Source organism: Notolabrus celidotus, chromosome 23, assembly GCF_009762535.1.
Source record: "Notolabrus celidotus isolate fNotCel1 chromosome 23, fNotCel1.pri, whole genome shotgun sequence".
Taxonomy (NCBI): Eukaryota; Metazoa; Chordata; class Actinopteri; order Labriformes; family Labridae; genus Notolabrus; species Notolabrus celidotus.
Window position 1 is genome coordinate 11,633,232 of NC_048294.1, and position 16,779 is coordinate 11,650,010.

The 16,779-nt window shown below is 41.9% G+C and overlaps 1 protein-coding gene across 2 annotated transcripts in view; it reads left to right on the plus strand.

The window, feature by feature from the left end:
- Positions 1 to 16,670, plus strand: part of acap1 (ArfGAP with coiled-coil, ankyrin repeat and PH domains 1) — a 29,696-nt gene extending 13,026 nt beyond the window's left edge. Inside the window, exons 6-23 of one of the 2 annotated variants that reach the window (XR_004629929.1) lie at positions 640 to 823; positions 1,563 to 1,607; positions 1,771 to 1,866; positions 5,258 to 5,332; positions 5,425 to 5,537; positions 5,622 to 5,673; positions 5,759 to 5,859; positions 6,129 to 6,240; positions 6,418 to 6,632; positions 6,721 to 6,790; positions 6,942 to 7,036; positions 9,675 to 9,868; positions 10,106 to 10,153; positions 10,232 to 10,410; positions 11,018 to 11,127; positions 14,236 to 14,346; positions 14,429 to 15,645; positions 15,942 to 16,670. Coding sequence is in view for 1 of the 2 variants with exons in the window: in XM_034676393.1 (XP_034532284.1) it covers positions 640 to 823; positions 1,563 to 1,607; positions 1,771 to 1,866; positions 5,258 to 5,332; positions 5,425 to 5,537; positions 5,622 to 5,673; positions 5,759 to 5,859; positions 6,129 to 6,240; positions 6,418 to 6,632; positions 6,721 to 6,790; positions 6,942 to 7,036; positions 9,675 to 9,868; positions 10,106 to 10,153; positions 10,232 to 10,410; positions 11,018 to 11,127; positions 14,236 to 14,346; positions 14,429 to 14,490; positions 15,942 to 16,039 (1,960 nt within the window). In the remaining variant the exon portion in view is untranslated. The remainder of the gene's footprint in view (positions 1 to 639; positions 824 to 1,562; positions 1,608 to 1,770; positions 1,867 to 5,257; positions 5,333 to 5,424; positions 5,538 to 5,621; positions 5,674 to 5,758; positions 5,860 to 6,128; positions 6,241 to 6,417; positions 6,633 to 6,720; positions 6,791 to 6,941; positions 7,037 to 9,674; positions 9,869 to 10,105; positions 10,154 to 10,231; positions 10,411 to 11,017; positions 11,128 to 14,235; positions 14,347 to 14,428; positions 15,646 to 15,941) is intronic. The other variant, XM_034676393.1, reaches the window with a different exon arrangement.
- The last annotated feature ends 109 nt before the right edge of the window (positions 16,671 to 16,779 follow it).

The window sequence follows — 16,779 nt, forward strand, 5'->3', positions numbered from 1 at the left end:
TATTTAAGTTACATGTAGGGATGCACCAAAAATTTCCAGCCGAAAAAAATGGCCCAAATGTGCATTTTCGGTTTTCGTGCGAAAGACTTTTATGACCGAAACAACATGGCCGAAACAGAATGTTGTGATGACGCAAGCAAAAACCCCTGCCAGTACGCGCTTGTCTGGATAAGGTCCAACATGTCTGCATCTGTTATTCCCTTAATTGCAGCACTAAAGCGTCTTCTAAGCAAAGAGGTTAAGACGGACCACGGAGTGAAAACAATGAAAAGTTCACTCTTAGAGTCTGTCAGCACACGTTTCACTGAGATCTATTCAGATCCTCTGCACTTCATCGGGACTAGATCCACGTTATAAAGATCATTACTTGGATGAGGGAATAAAGCAGGGCGTACGAGAAATGATCCAGGTCGCGATAGATGCGGCGAACCTGCTTGCCTTGATTTTACTGAGGTTAGTACACAGTCAGAGCCATAAATGAAATAGTACTAATAATTGGACCAATAATTTATTTCGGTGTTTTGGTTTTCCGTTTTCCGTTTCGGCCAAGAATTTTCCTTCTGGTGCATTCCTAGTTACATGCTAACTAATCCGTGGCTAGGTAAGCGTACATGGTCATAACCATGTTCTGTCTTCCAGGGATGTTCGTCGATTCAAGGATGTGCGTAAGGAGTTTGAGCGCGGCAGCGAGTGCCTGGAGGGGGCGCTGTCAAAGAACGCTCAGGTCACAAAGGGGAAATCGCATGAAGTGGAGGAGGCGAGTAACGCTCTGCTCAACGCTCGGAGGACTTTTCGGTCTGAGGCCCTCGATTACGTCCTGGAGGTGAGAATAATTAATGGATTGAATCAAAATTTTAAATTTTCAACATAAAGCAGCCTCTATTTCTTTCCTGTAGCTATTTATAGACTGAATCTTTTGATGCAATGAAGCCTACAACAGATGCCACTCTATGTTTAGCTCTCTATATATTTGACATTGATCTGCATCTTATCTTTCATTTCAATGGACAGGACGTTAGTTGTGTTTCTGTTTTGAGGCTGGATTTCCTGCTGTTTTTTTCGTTTGTGTGTACTTTTTTTTCTTTATCTTCAACACTCTCTTTGTGTCTTCTATATAATGTATAGCTTTTTTTGTTGGTTGTCATTAATATCTACCTGTGACCTGCATGGGAATGCCTGCATGCAAACCAAATTTAGAAAAATAACGAAAGTCCATTTCATCCTAGATTGCATAAATGAAAAAAAAAAAGAAACAGTCCAAGGAGAAAACCTTGCAGCACACAAAAACACTGTCAAAACTTTTTAAAGCATTAATGTGAAAACACAAATGGAAAAACAGTCTCAAAAGCAGTGCACCCTGGTTTTAAAACAGCATGAAAACAGCAGAACGTCTGACTTGTGTTGTGTTTCTGCTGTTTTGAATGAGAACACGTTTGCCTCAGGGCTTCTCTCTGGACTCGTGGTTGTGGCTCCCATAGTTTGGCCGGTGGCCTATGAGTTTTATTTTCTTGGTTTGTGGAGAAATGAGCACTATCTCTAACCACTGTTTCCTTTCATTTCAGATCAACGTCATTGAGGCCAAGAAGAAAACAGACATCGTGATGGCAGTGAGTTCACGTTGACCTACTTTGAGTTTATTTGTTGCTTTTGTTAATTCTTGTCTCTACATCTTTTAAAAAATGTACTTTTAAGCAGTTGTTTTGCTGGATTAGCTCTGGATATCTTATTAAAAAGATTAATATAACAGCTGTTTTATATGCTTTCTGTCAGATGTTGTCGCTGATGGAGTCCCAGGCCCAGTTCTTCCAACATGGCCACCAGTCACTGTCAGAGTTAGACGAGTATCGACGAAAGCTGAATGATGAGGTAAGTGCTCGTTTGATGCTGATTGATCTTATTTACTTTGTTAGAATTGTATTTGCCCTTAGCACAGTTACTGGTGACAGGAGGCGTTTTTCGACTGCAGGAACTTTACCCCGGAACTAAGGACTTTACCCCTGAATTACGTGCATTTCGACCGGAGGAACCAGGGTCTAAACTAGTTCAGGGGTAGATAATCTTCCCCCTGAAAAGCCCCTGTTTGGGGGGGTAGTACTTTTCAAAGGTCCTGGGACTTTCAGTTGAATGTAACGGTGTTTGTAGAGTTTACACAGTTGTTGAAACACAGAGGGAGTTCCTGGGAATGCATACTAGTTTAGTTTTTTATTAAAATTTCAAAATATATATTAATATAATTTTTTTCTCCATATGTCACTGGCCTGATTTGCACAATCTACCCAGGACTTCAGCCCGCGGTTGAAACGCAGACAACAATGGGGGCACAGGAACCTTTTAGAAATCAGAATCAGAATCAGAATCAGCTTTATTCGTCAAGTATGCTTGAACACACAAGGAATTTGACTTTAGTAAACTGTGCTCTCTTTGTACAAGGCATAAGAATAAGAATAAGAATAAGAATAAGACCTACAATAATAAGTTCTTCTCTGGTAAAAGAAACCAGAGAAGCGGAGCATAAAGATACAAAAAAGAGAAAAACGCAACAAGTACAAGAGAGCGCAGTACCAGGGCGACCGTCCGTGGCGCCATCTTGGATGTTCCGGGGAAAGTAGTTCTTGGGACCCATCATTGTAGGTGCTTATCTGAATTATGCCTTATTCTTTAGAAATGTATAGGTAGCCTTTTTTAAGACTGAGATTATAATGAAGCTCAGCTGTCAACATTGTTATATTGACGCCTCAGAGTGTGATCTTACATTGTGTTAAAGCATTACAGAAGCATGAGGGGTACAAAGTGTGAACAAACACATACACACCTCTCTGTGGTGTAACCCACTGGTTTATAATGAGACATTTTAAGCTTGATGATAGCAGGCACCATATTGGAAATGTTGACTTGATTCAACTTTAAATTAGAAAAGAAACAGGCGGAGAGGTGGAGCTGAGGCAGGCTTTTAGCTTCCGAACAAACAGCTTAAATGCTCAAAATGTTTAATATTCCTGTAAAAATGGCTGTTTACAGTGACACCATTACACCTCTGTGACATCGGTTGCTGAGTTGCAGAGCAACTTTCGCCCACCATTACACCTCTGCAACCTCTGCGTTTCACACGAAAGGAGTCTTGAACAGGCAATGTAAAAGTGTTCAATATATGCTCTAAGTGGTGAATTCTAACTGGATATGACAGAGGTCTCTCATAAGGTAGACGTCAAAGAGAGGATGACGTGAAAGAATGCAAAGATATTATGAGACAGGAAGTTGTTGTTTTTTAAGTCTGTATTGGTTTAGAAGATATTGAAATATACCTTAAATGTAAACTAAAACATGTTTACATGCAACAAGCCTAATGGTGTCTTTGATTCTAAGACACAAAACAGGGGTTTGTTGGGGGTCAATTGCATCAGATGATTTCTTGGTGTCAGGAGAGAAGAGTCACAAGATGACATCACACTTTCATCGTGACAGGAAAAAGTGAGCGACAACAGGAAATATTTCAAATGGCTGTGCGTGAGTGTCTGCGTGTGTGTGTGTGTGTGTGTGTGTGTGTGTGTGTGTGTGTGTGTGTTTGTGTGTGTGTGTGTGTGTGTGAGGGTTCGTCCCCCGGCTGTCAATGCTGGAAACTTTTCTGCACAGTCAACCTTGACCACCAGCAGTGTTATTTTTTGCTTTATCTTAAGAATTTAAAACAGGAAATGGATTTGTCAACGTTCAGTTGCCAAATCAAACCACAATAAGACTCTTCCTGTTTCAACAGGAAATGATAGGAGCAAGAAACAGCAGATGAAGGAGAGACAGTGAGAAATAAAACACTAAACAGGGTCTCTACAAGAAGAAAACAGTAATGTTGTTCTTCAGTTTGGCACAGGATGCAGGAAAAAGGTTCAACTCTTCCTAAATCCTGTTTCCTGGAGTCTGTTGGAGTGATAAACTACCCTGAACTTGTTCTTCTGTCTCCACTTCTGTCACAAATGAAGCAAAGTAGAATTGTCATTCTGTTACTTTTTAATAAGAGCAGAGGACAGCTTTAACTCTAAAATTCAGTCTTTTTAATTTAAACTTTCAGTTTAAGCATCAGAACACTTGTGTAACTTTCACACAGTTATAGATCAATTAACTTTATAGTGTAGACAAGCTCAAAGCAAGACAGGGTTCAAACCAGGGCTGTTCCAAAGTGTCTCATTGCCTGTTGTTTAGACTGAAATTTAAATTTTGACCAACACACCACTCTAGGGGTAAAAAAACACTTAGATCACAGTTCAAACTGAACACAATTTGTTTATCACAGCTGAGCAAGTGGGCAGCCAGCAGAGCTAGCAACACTAGACTTTGGTCTGCCTTGCAGGTTGCATATCTAGATCAAACCGCGCTGCACCATTAGATGTCGTCTGTCATTTGTGCTTGTTTACATCTATGTAGCAGAGCATTTTGGCATTTTGACAATTGCCATTAACCAAAGCCAAAACTGCAGTTCATCGAGGATCTGCTTGAGGCTGGCTCCGGAAATACCGGAAACCACATACACACCAATTCAACAAAGTCGATCTTTACAGCAGAAATAAACATGTTTACAGCCTGGTACAAAAGACGAGTGTAGTCTGGATAGCTCATTTCTCGATTGGCACACACTGTACGGGGGTGAATTTCTTTCTAACGCGGCAATTTCGAAGATGTTGAGATTACCAGTCTTCCAATGAGAGGCACAGCTGACTTGATTGACAGGCGGGAACACTGTAGCTGTTGGCTAGGAGACTCAAAGCCCGCCTCTTTACATCACACTCGCTCAACAGCAGCAATATGGCTCCTGCCAATGATTGGCAGCGCTTCAGATATAGATTGGTGACGTCACGGATACTACGTCCGTACTTTATACAGTCTATGGACACAAGATATAACCAACATTTGGGCCAACAAAAGCAAAAATATTGATAGTTAGTTTAACACACTGGTGATTCTGTGGTGACGACATGTAGTAGTTTAGTCAACCAAATGCGCACAGCCCTGGTTTAAACTCCTCATGTTCATATCAAGCCTGCTGAACAGCTGAGAGGTACAGCCTCTTTGTTTGAGTAAACCCAGTCATCAGCTAATGTTCTCAAAAGCTTGTAAGATCACACATCAAAGTTCTGTCAAAGTGTGGATGTTGGTATTCCAAATAAAGCTTAATTTTGTAAACTACATTATGACTGTGACTAGAAATGTGGGGAAAAATGTTAAATATTTGCTTCTAAATGCTAACTTCTGTGTATTTCTGTTCCAACAGCACACACAGTTTGTTCTAGACTCTGCCAGGGAGAAGAGAGACATGGAGCAAAGACACGCCGCAATCAAGAAAAAGGTTGAACTTCCACAAAAATTAACATTTTGACACTTTTGACCCACAGTAAATTACATTTTAGTGGCACAAAGTAACTTCTCTTATATTTCCAGGATGTGTCCTATGATGACTCCATCATGGATTTTAATGCTGATGCAGCTAATGGGATAGCAATGGAGGGGTACCTGTATAAGAGAGCCAGCAACGCCTTCAAGACGTGGAGCAGGTACAAGTTTACCCACTAAGTGTCCACCGTTAGCCTGTTCTGCATTTCTCTTCATGTCCTTTTCATGTTTTTTCTTATCCGCAGACGTTGGTTTTCAATTCAGAAAAATCAGCTTGTGTATCAGAAGAAGTTCAAGGTAAAGACTTTCACTATTTTCCATTTTCACAATGTTGTTTAAACAGATCTTTTAAAAAGGCATGTATCGTCTGCGTTTCTCACAGGACCAGCCCACAGTTGTGGTGGAGGACTTGCGCCTTTGCACAGTGAAGCCCAGCGCTGAAAACGAGAGACGTTTCTGCTTTGAAGTGGTCTCCCCATCGAAGTAAGTGTGTGTTTGTGTGTGCGTATGTGTGTGAGCAAACATACGTGTGTTTAGGTGATGCCGGTAAATTTCATGAGCGATAAGCGGGGGGGTATACAGAAGAGGAGAGAAGGGAGTCATGAGAATATGTCCGACATCATTTCTCATTTACTTAGCCATGAGATGATAACAAAATGTGTGCGTTTATGTGTGTGTTTATGTGTGTGTTTATGTGTGTGTGTGTGTGTGTGTGTGTGCGTGCGTATGCATGTGTGTGTGTGTGTGCGTAGGTGTTGTTTGTTACAGGCAGACTCAGAAAGGCAGCAGCAGGGTTGGATCAGTGCTGTCCAAAACAGCATCGCCTCAGCCTTTCAGGAGCACAGAGAGGACCCACACAGCCCAGTGAGACACACACACACACCCACAACACACACACACACAATACAAAACCACACACACATAACTCCCACACATTATCTTTTGCATCTGCATGTTTCAGAGGGACCTTTAATCCGAGGAGACACTGAAGAACTTGCCATTGTGTGTCTTCTCATCTCTTTTATTTCTGTGTGTTCTCAGAGACAGCGCTGCAGCTCGATGTCGGTGGGCACTATGGGAGGCAGCGGGGGAGGAGGAGGAGGAGCGGATCAGGAGAACTCGGGCTGCAAGGCTCTGGAGGAGGTTCAGGCAATTCCCGGGAATAAGCAGTGCTGCGACTGCGGAGAGCCCGGTCCTGATTGGGCCTCCATCAACCTGGGCATTACGCTTTGTATCGTCTGCTCTGGGATACACAGGTACACACACAAACACACATGGACGCACAGAAGCTGAAACACACTCAGCTAGAAGAATCAGCTTTACTGTTTTCTTCTCGTTTAACAGGAGCCTGGGAGTCCATTTCTCCAAAGTACGCTCCCTCACTCTGGACTCCTGGGAGCCTGAGCTCATTAAGGTAATTTAACCTTTTAACAACACAGCCTCATTATTACAACAACAAAGAGCTCCACTGAGTGTAGTGATTATGCAATGCATTATATAATGCTTTCTTTAATTGAACACTCCAAACAAATTCCCATTGTTTCTATTTCTCTGTTTGTTTTCAGTTAATGTGTGAGTTAGGAAACACGGTAATCAACAGGATCTACGAGGCGCGGATTGATGAGATCACCATCAAGAAGCCCCACCCCTCCAGTCCCAGGTACCAAGAATACACAGGAACTAACATTAAAGGGACTTTCCACTGATTTTTCAAACCATTGACTGTAAAGAAAGAAGTGGGCATGGCCATGATGATGTCACCCATGGGTTTACAGCCTTCTTTTTGCTAATTAGGTCCTTGGTCTACAAATAGGAATCTTCGGGGCTAAAAAAAAATGACTAATGTGGAAGTGCTAAAAACTGCAGTTCCTGGGTCGCTGCTGGCCTAGCGGTCTAAACGCCCCACATACAGAGGCTACAGTCCTCGTCATGGGGGGTCGCCGGTTCGATTCCCGGTCGGTCGACCTTTCCCTGCAGGTCTTCCCCCACTCTCTACTCCCCACATTTCCTGTCTCTCTTCAGCTGTCCTGTAAAATAAAGGTAAAAAGGCCAAAATATAACTTAAAAAAAACTGCAGTTCCTGAAGTGTCCACTTGAGGCTGGCTTCAAAAGGTCAAGAGACCCCATTACAACTTCTGTAATAATTCTTGTTTTTACAGCAGAAACTAACATGTTTACAGCCTCATCTATGGTTACAAGTTCTGCATAATAAAGCATAACTAGGGATGTGGCTAGTTTGACTGAACAGAAGGCACATTGTAGCAGTTAGCCAGGAGCATTAAGGCCTGCCTCAATTCTTCCTCCTTGCCTCTTGATAGGATGAACAGAAGTTTTGGTTTGGGGTTAACATTTCCAACAGAAACTAGTGGTTGACGTCACTGAGACTACTTCCTTTTTTTGAATTTCAGTCCATGGTTGTTTATGAAATGAATGCCATGCTGTAGTGAAGAAGATTTAAGCTAGATATTTAGACCATTAACTCGTAAGACAAATAAGTGCCATTGTGAGAAACCGCTGAGATTCTCATCTGGTTTCATTCATTGGGGAGTCCTTCTTGCAGCCAGTGGAGTCGCCCTTGTATTGCTTTTGCTTAAGAAATCAAGAGGCTGTGTCTACTTATTTTTTACATATATATGGTGAAAACCATAGATTGTATAAATAATAGACGTAGTATCCGGGGCGTCACCCATCTGTTTCTGAAGCGCTGTTTTGAAGCCAATCGTTGGCGGGGGCCATATTGGAAATACTGAACTCAACATAACTGCTGTCGAGCGATTGTGACATAAAGAGGCGGGCTTTGAGCCTCCTAGCCAACAGCTACAGTGTTCCCGCCTGTCAATCAAGTCAGCTGTGCCTCTCGTAATGGAAAACTTGTAATCTTAATATCTTCCAAATTGCTGGTTATGAAAAAATTCACGCCCCCTACAGTGTGTGCTGATTGAGAAATGAGTTATCCAGACTACACTCGTCTTTTGTACCAGGCTGTAAACGTGTTTATTTCTGCTGTAAAGATCCACTTTGTTGAATTGGTGTGTATGTGGTTTCTGGTACTTCCAGAGCCAGCCTCAAGTGGACAATCAAGGAACTGCAGTTTTTAACACTTCCGCATTGGCTTCAATTCTTGTGGCCGGAGGTTGTCGCTTGGTGAAAACTGGCTAGAGGAGCTTTTTGTTGTCACAGGTCACGAAATTGTGGACTTTAAAACAAAAAGGTCTAACGGTGAGATGATTTCGGTTGCATTATGGGAAATGTAGGAGAAGCCAATTTTGGCCTTCTTATTTTCAGTGCATCCCTCTCATGTCTCCTAACTTTAAGTTACTTATTGATGTGATTCACATGTAGGTGTCAGATCATTTATTTTAACTTGACTGGTCTAAATATTATAATGCTTTGTTGAAACTCAATGTGAAATAGTAAGACTTGCTTAAAAGTGCGTTCCTTTCCAATCCAATCTGAAGGAAAAAGACAAAGTGCTGAAGTAAAGTAAAAATAAAGCTTGTTCATCCTTCAACAGATTTAGCTGTTTTGAAAATCCTCTCTTTATCTCCTCCTGCTGTTGTCCTCATGTCATTACATGAAGCTTTAATTCTCCGACTACATGTTGCGTCTTTAAACCCAAAAGTTGTCTCACTTCTGCCTTTCACTGGATCGTCTGTTCTTCCTTCAAAATTCTACAGAAGCTTGTTTGTGTTGACAGGAAATCTAAATGTACCTCCTGTAAATATCTGTGTGGTTTACAGATAATCAGATAATCAGCAGCCCCTCAGGTCTCTCTCAACTTATTTTTTGACTTCCTCTTCTCTCCTCTGTGTTGTGTCACAGCAGGCAGGAAGTGCGACAGGTACATGAAACACATGGTTAACATCATGACTGACGCGTCCTCAGGAAACTGGCTGTGAGGCTGTGTGTTTTGTGCAGCATGAGATCTCATTTTGTCTTATCTGGGCCTTCACTTAACGGTTATTTTCTTAGCTTTTTAGTACAAGATGGATGTTTAAAGGTGGCAAAGCTCATGTGCATTCATTTATATTTAAGAGAGGAGGCATTTTGAGGCCTAAACAGAGCTTTTATTATTTTAATTTATGACTTCATTAAAGACACCGAGCACCTCAGGGGCATGTGTTTGCATTCTTGTCTCACAGCTGCACAAGCAAGCTGTTGAGTCAAACTGAAACATCCTGAAAAATGCTGTGCTGCATGTCGGCCACTCTTGTCTTCTACATCGTCTCGTGTTGGGAGAAGTTTGTCAAATTCTTTTCATCTTTCCTTCTGTCTAATCTCTCGTTTCTGTCCCTCAGAGGAGACAAGGAGTCGTGGATTCGTTCCAAGTACGTGGAAAAGAAGTTCATCCAAAAGCTCCCTGAAACCGGCAGGAACCCCCCGCTGAGGCGATCCAGCGCCAGGAGGAACCGAGCTGGCACGCAGGACCGAACCGCGCAGCGACCGCCGCTCAAACCCAAACCCAACCGAGCCACTCTGCCTCGAGTCACAGGTAAACACTGAACCACAGAAACCAGGAGAGTGGACTTCTACAGATCTAATAAGTCGGCTTTTTGCAAAGCTGTGGTCTGGATAATCAATCACTTTTTCCTGCTGGTGTCAACAAAAATGACAAACACATGACCCAGCAGAAGACTTTGATCCAGAGGCCTTGTCTGCTGTGTTTCATGTGTGTTGTAGCTGTAAGCAGGATTAACAAGTAAACATGTGTGTCTTCTTCTTTCCTCAGGACTGAGCCCAAGTGACATCCTAAAGAACAACACAGGCAGTCACCAAGGTGAGATAACACTAAATGATGCCCACATTGCGTTGTGTTCATCACTGATTGTTAACTAACGCCCTCCGTTTTCCTCAGATGTAGAAGAGGAAGAAGAAGAAGATCTAAGCGGTCTTCATCCTGGGGCGTTGCTGTACCGCTCAGCAGCTCTGCAAAATTTCCCCGTCATGGCCGACGCTTTGGCCCACGGAGCTGATGTCAGCTGGGTCAACGTGGCCGAGGAGTCCAGCACACCGCTCATACAGGCCGTCTCAGCTGTGAGCAGAGCATTAAGTTCACCTTTAACTATATGTTAATATTACTGGTCCCAACAGGATGTATCACCAGATTTTAACAATCTCTTGTCCTCTAGCAGCCTAAAAAGGTTCTCAGTTTTCATTCACACTTCACAATATCGCAAAGATGAAGGGCTAGATTTCAGAATACAGTAAAAGGAGTGTTCAAGGTCCCAAGAGGAGGAACCCTAAACATGTCCAGATCCTTCATTCTTTCCTCTTACGCCAACATCAGCTTAAAGTATGTAATTGTACATATGCGTAATCAGAGAACATGAAAACGGAACTATATTTAAAACATTCGTGGTCCCCAGAGTTTGGGGGGTTACCATTTTGGACACCAAATATATTTCCCTATATCATTGTGCTCTGGTTGTTTTTCTCATTTGACAAATTTGTAATAATTTTCATGAAGTTTGGTGAGTTAGGGAAAGGACCCTCAGGTTATTTTAATGTTTTTAGCATTTAGATGAACCCTGACTTAACCTTTTGGGACAACATGGTAGAAGTGAGAGAATCAAGTAAGCCGCTTGGATGTAAAAAAAACAACTAATTGCTGAGTGAGTCACATGGCCTGTTTCCTCGCCAGAATGCCCTGGCTGCCTGCGAATTCCTGCTGCAAAACGGAGCGAACGTCAACCAGGTGGACAGTAACGGCAGGGGACCTCTTCACCACGCCACAATCCTGGGTCATACTGGGTAGGACACACTTAATACACACAGTAATACACACTCATACACACAAAAAGACAGATTTAAAAAAAAATTTGGAGCTTCTCTTGGGACGTCTCTGAAACTAAAAATGGCCCTCAGTCCAGATTTTAAAATCCGTCCTTGGACCTCACAATGATAGCTATGCAAGACACACACACATATTTTTTTTCTTATTTAACCCTCCTGTTGTGTTCGTTTCTCTGGAACAGCAATAATGTTCCTGGGTCAATTTGACCCGGGGCATATTCAATTATCCAAAAGTGTCAGAATCCCAATACACATTTTTTTTTAATTGAATTTTTAACTCCATTATTAACCATTTAAATCAATATTTAGTCCATTGGTGTTCTTTAATTCTCACAGATCATGGTTCAATGAGGATAACTCACTTGTTTTTCATAAAAGAAAATAATGTTAACTCTTTTTTTAATGTACATTGAAAAGCCCTTAATATAAATAAAATAGTTTCACATGATATAGATTTTTGTTTATTTTATTTTACATTTTGAATTTTTTGTTTTTATGAAGTGATGTTGAGAAATTAACATGACACCTCTTCTCTCACATGCTGCCCATATTTTTATGCTGCATTTAGCTGGTTGTGAAGGCATATATGGCCTAAAATAGACATTTAAAAGGGTCAATTTGACCCGCAACACAACAGGAGGGTTAAGCACTTTTCTGAAGACCTCTGAAGCTCTAAGAGAAGCATGTAAGCAGCCTCTGGAAGCCATTACAGTAAAACTAAAGTGAGGATCGGCTTAAATGTCCTCATTTATATAAGTGGTCTTCCCTCCGCAGGTGGTCCTCATAATGATGGGTAGACACCCATCAACACACCCACTCACACACACACACACATGCACAAACATGTGAATCAGTCTCATTGAATTCTGAATTGCCTGTGTGGTGACAGAAAAGAAGAAAGTAACCAAAAATGACTTAAAAAAACCCAGCTCACTCCCCATGTTAGTCTAAGGACATAAATAAGCACATTAGGCAGGATCAGATACTTCAAGTGAAATAGAAAGATACACAACCATGTGCAAACCAAATCAGTGTAATAAAATTAGACCCTGACAGAGGTGGAGTCCTCAGGCAGGATTGCGAGTGCAGGAAACATAAAGACTGTACTTTATAAACACACTTAAAGAAAATCTATTAAGCCTTCTGGCACGGTGCCCAGAACCATTAACAAAGCCAAATAGATGCTCTCTGTCTCCACTAACGACAGCACCATGTTGTGTGTGGTTGGACGTCTCATCACTAAGAGAGTAATGAATTGATACAAAACACAAAAGAGTCGCCCGAATCACGAAATTACGACTTTTAACGGCTCCACGTCAGGACATATTTTATCTCTAAGCGTCTTTGTGCCAATGATGAGATTTATGGGTTTCATTTCCAAAGAAAGTAGTCCCTGTAGCTTTACCACGGTAAGTAATCTTTGTCAGATTGACCTGGGGAGGTTTATTTGTCAGACACAGAGGATATTATTTCACAGTCTGTGTCTCTACCGCCTTTGAGAAAGTCGAGGCAATTTGGCTGTTATCTCACCTGACCAGGATCCGATTGCAGATGTCTTTGGAGCTTTAACCTTTGTTGTTACAGGACATCCAAGAGCAAAGCTTCGCTGAAAACAAACTTATCAAAGATGCTGAAGTCTTTGTTCTTTGTTTATTCAGTCCCTTTTTGTCACACAAACTAATAATAGGACACATGATTAAACAAAGAAGCCATGTGTCCACTTGGACATAAAACCCCTCCTTCGTGCATGCAACTAATAAAAATAAACAAACTCACATTAGGGGCATTTCAACCAGAGGAACTTTACCATGGAACTAGGTACGTTTCGACCGGTGGAACTAGGGTCTAAATTTAGTTCAGGGGTAGATAATCTCCCCCCTAAAAAGCCCCTGCTAAGGGGGTCATACTTTTCAAAAAGCCCTGGGGCTTTCAGGGGGCAGGGCCTGCAATGCTGAACGTGTCTGATTTGTAGATTAACCGCAGTGTTTTTATTCCTCCCGTCATCCACAATAACATCACACACATCTGTGATTCACTTGATTTCTCTTTCTTTATTTTGTTCTATCTTTTTTGTATGTGTGTGTACTTTTCAAAAGAAGAGGCTGTGATTCTCTTGATTTAGCAGCTTGTAACAGTAGTCTTCTCTCAGCCCACAGCAAATGCGTCTCTCCCGGTGTTACGGTTTTAAGGTTTTAAAAGTGACCCTGTAAACTGGAGACCTTCAGCTGAATGTAACTGTGTTTGTGGAGTTTACACAGCTGTTGAAACACAGAGGGAGTTTTAAGATTCAATATCCTCAACAGATATTTAACGATTGTCTAAAGACGTTTATGAGGGATACATCCGGCTGAACGTTGGCAGTTAACAGGGTCGCTGTTTAAACCAAAACACCTGCGATCTCTGCCACGGCTTGTTGAGTTAAAAAGGATTTTAAAGCCGTGTTGAAATGTCTTTGCAACTTGCGCTTATCTCCTCTCACGTGTTGATTCAGTGAATCCATCTGTGATGAAATATAGCACCATCTAAAACAGTGCGAGCTGAGTCTCTTCCATGCTAACAGGCTAACTGTTGTGATACCTCCATCTTCTTCTTTGGTGTCATCTGTGATGAATGGCTTTCGTCTTTGACTTACTGCCCTCTACTGGTCTGGTGGTGTAGTGCATTTACGTTTTACTTCCTCCATACGTCACTGGCCTGATTTGCACAATCTACCCGGGCTTCGGCCCCACGGTCGAAACGCAGACAACAATGGGGGCACAGGACCATTTTAGTTCAGGGTAACTCTTGGTCGAATTCACCTATTGTTATCCTCATGTTGTTGTAATGTTTGAAAGGGTTGTAAATAATTTCTGAATAATATATCTACTGCTTTTTGGACTACATAACAGCATTTGGGTATGTCTAAAGATTTAAGTGGAAAAAACTAAGTGCCCTAGTCACTGTGCTGCAAAACCTGTAAACAGCTGATTCCTTGAAATGGTGCCTGGTCCTCTGGAGAAGTTCCTGCAGTGGAAATGTGTTTTCACCTGACTGTCACTCTTCTTACCTAACTCTTTGCTCTCCCAGGTTGGTGTGTCTGTTCTTGAAGCGAGGCGCGGACTACAACGCCAAAGACAAGAACAAAAAAGACCCCATAACAATCGCGGTGGACAACGCCAACGCTGACATCGTCACTTTGTGAGTGTGCGAGACTGAAAAACCCCTCAAAGGGCCGTGATGATCGCAGAAATGTTTCTTACCCACCTTCTTTTTTTTCTAGGCTGCGGATCGCCAAGATGAACAAGGAGATGCGGGAGATGGACGGAGCGTTTGGCCAATCAGGTCACACAGGGGCTCAGGGATCTGGGGGGGTACTTGGCGGGACAGGAGGTGGACTAGGCCACACAAGGAAGAGCTTACAAGCTATAAAGAACCATATCAGTGGCTGGGCTCTGGGAGGACAGGGAGATTAATGGGAATAGAAAAACATCCCAAGAAAAGAGACAGAAAGCTGATATTTAAGGCTGGATGAAAGAAGATGTTTGTGACATTGTTAGGCATTAGACATCACTGGTTTCACAGCATCATGTGATGTTTATCTGCAGCATCTGCAGAGAGATTATCCTTCCACACATGTCAGCCAAGGAAATGTGCGTCATCATTTCCAGGATTACTAAATGGAAAAACTGCTTTTCGATGAGAAAGCAGTTTAAGACCAGTCTTGTAAAGGAAGAAACACAGGGTATGACGGTAGCAGAAGGGAAAACAGGTCAATGAAGCAATATTTGAAGAAGGGACAGTATGTGAAAGACATTCTTTGTAGCACTTTGACCCACAGGCGCACATGATGCTGCACTTTGAAACCCACAAAGTCTCCAGAAATCTCAATAATAAGCGCAACATGTGGGTTTCTCTAATGTTAAACTTAGGTTTATGTTGTATAACAGACCTTTTAAGGCCTGTTCTTCACTGATAGATTGTATATATATGAGGTATTTTTATAAACAGTTTGTACTGTTTTATCAGACGTGTATTGGACTGTCTTTTTAAGTTCAGTCATGTAAGCTGAATTCAATGTTGGGTTTGATTCTCATGGAGGATTTCCTCCTGCTATTCTGTGAATAGTGACTCCGTTTGAGCTCTGTTACATATTAGGTTTTGTTAGAAGTCTATGTGTATGTGTATTTATGAGAATTCCATGCTGTCAGTCAGGTCTCAGAGCCCTCAAGCTTGAGGTTAGCAGTGGGTTTTTGTTCGCATTCGTCTCTTTTTGAAGCTGCAGAGTCCATTCTTTCATGATAACGAGGCTTTTTGTGCTTGGTTTACAATTGTTCACTCATGAGGGAATGGAAACGTGATGCTTTCGTCTGCTGCTGGTCAGTTTTTGACGTGCTGTGCTTTCTCATCGTGTGTGTCTTCTTTGCCTTTTTTGCCCTGCTGAGACGTCCGGCTGGTCTCATCTGCTTGTGCAGTGTGCCACCTACTGCAACTTCAGAGGTAAAGTGCATGTGCATGCCTTTGTGTGTGTGTGAGTGTTTGTTCGAGTTGCATGCTTCCCGCTTTAGACCTTCAACTTTAAAGTGTGTTCAGGACGTAGTTGGTTGATTTGCAGCTATTAAAACGGTCGTCTCTTTGGATGGCAGATGTTGTTGTTCAAACACAGATGTGTGTTTTTAAATCAAAAGATGTGCTTAAAAAAAGAAAGATATGAAATCCAGAAGAGACTAGTTGAAAGGGGTTTTTAAGCTTTAAAACTTTAAAGTTCATGTTCTCTTTGTTTGTTTTTTTTCCAGGTGATGACACGTACCACGACATCTTCAGAGACTTTTCCCACATGGCCTCGAACAACCCTGAAAAGCTCAAACGCCGCAGTGCAGACCCCAAATCTTAACCAGCTGTCAATACTGCTGTTCACACTCCATGCTTTTACACACATTTACAAAACATGCAACCCACAAGCACACACACACAAACACACACACACACACACACACACACACACACACACACACACACACACACACACAAACACACACACACCGTTATCCCTGGCTGCCTGCCACATGTTCAGTCATCGCTCAGCTGGTGTTGACTTCAGAGGGGACGAGCCCTCTGAACAGTGAATTCTTTGTGTGAACACGTCAGAGCAGAACAATCGTGTCTGAGTGGGAAAAGCTTTATGAGAGCAGCATGAGGTTTCTTTACGAGCAGCAGAGGGTGACACCATCACTCTGCCAACATTTCTTAATTAAATCCTGTACTTTTTTTTTTTTTTTAACTGAAAAGGGCTGTTTTATGTTTCTCTACCACTCTTGTTTATCCGTCACCTGAAAAAGAAGCGAAAGTGTTGCTTGAAATGTTTGTAATTGTTGCAAAGAGTATGATATTATGTCACCTGTCTGAACTGTGATGTACACACATTTTTCTTACATTTGGGACACTTTTAGACTGTTTTGTTAAACTTTGAGGTACTTGAGCTGTGTATCAAGGTCAAATAAACAGCAGAAGCATGACAAAATGAAGTGTGTTTAAGTCTTTTGAACACTACCAACATTTCTATAATCACTTTTGAATGACTGTGTCGTCAGCAGAGGGCGCCATCATTTTGTGATGGAATTTGTTGGGACTTAA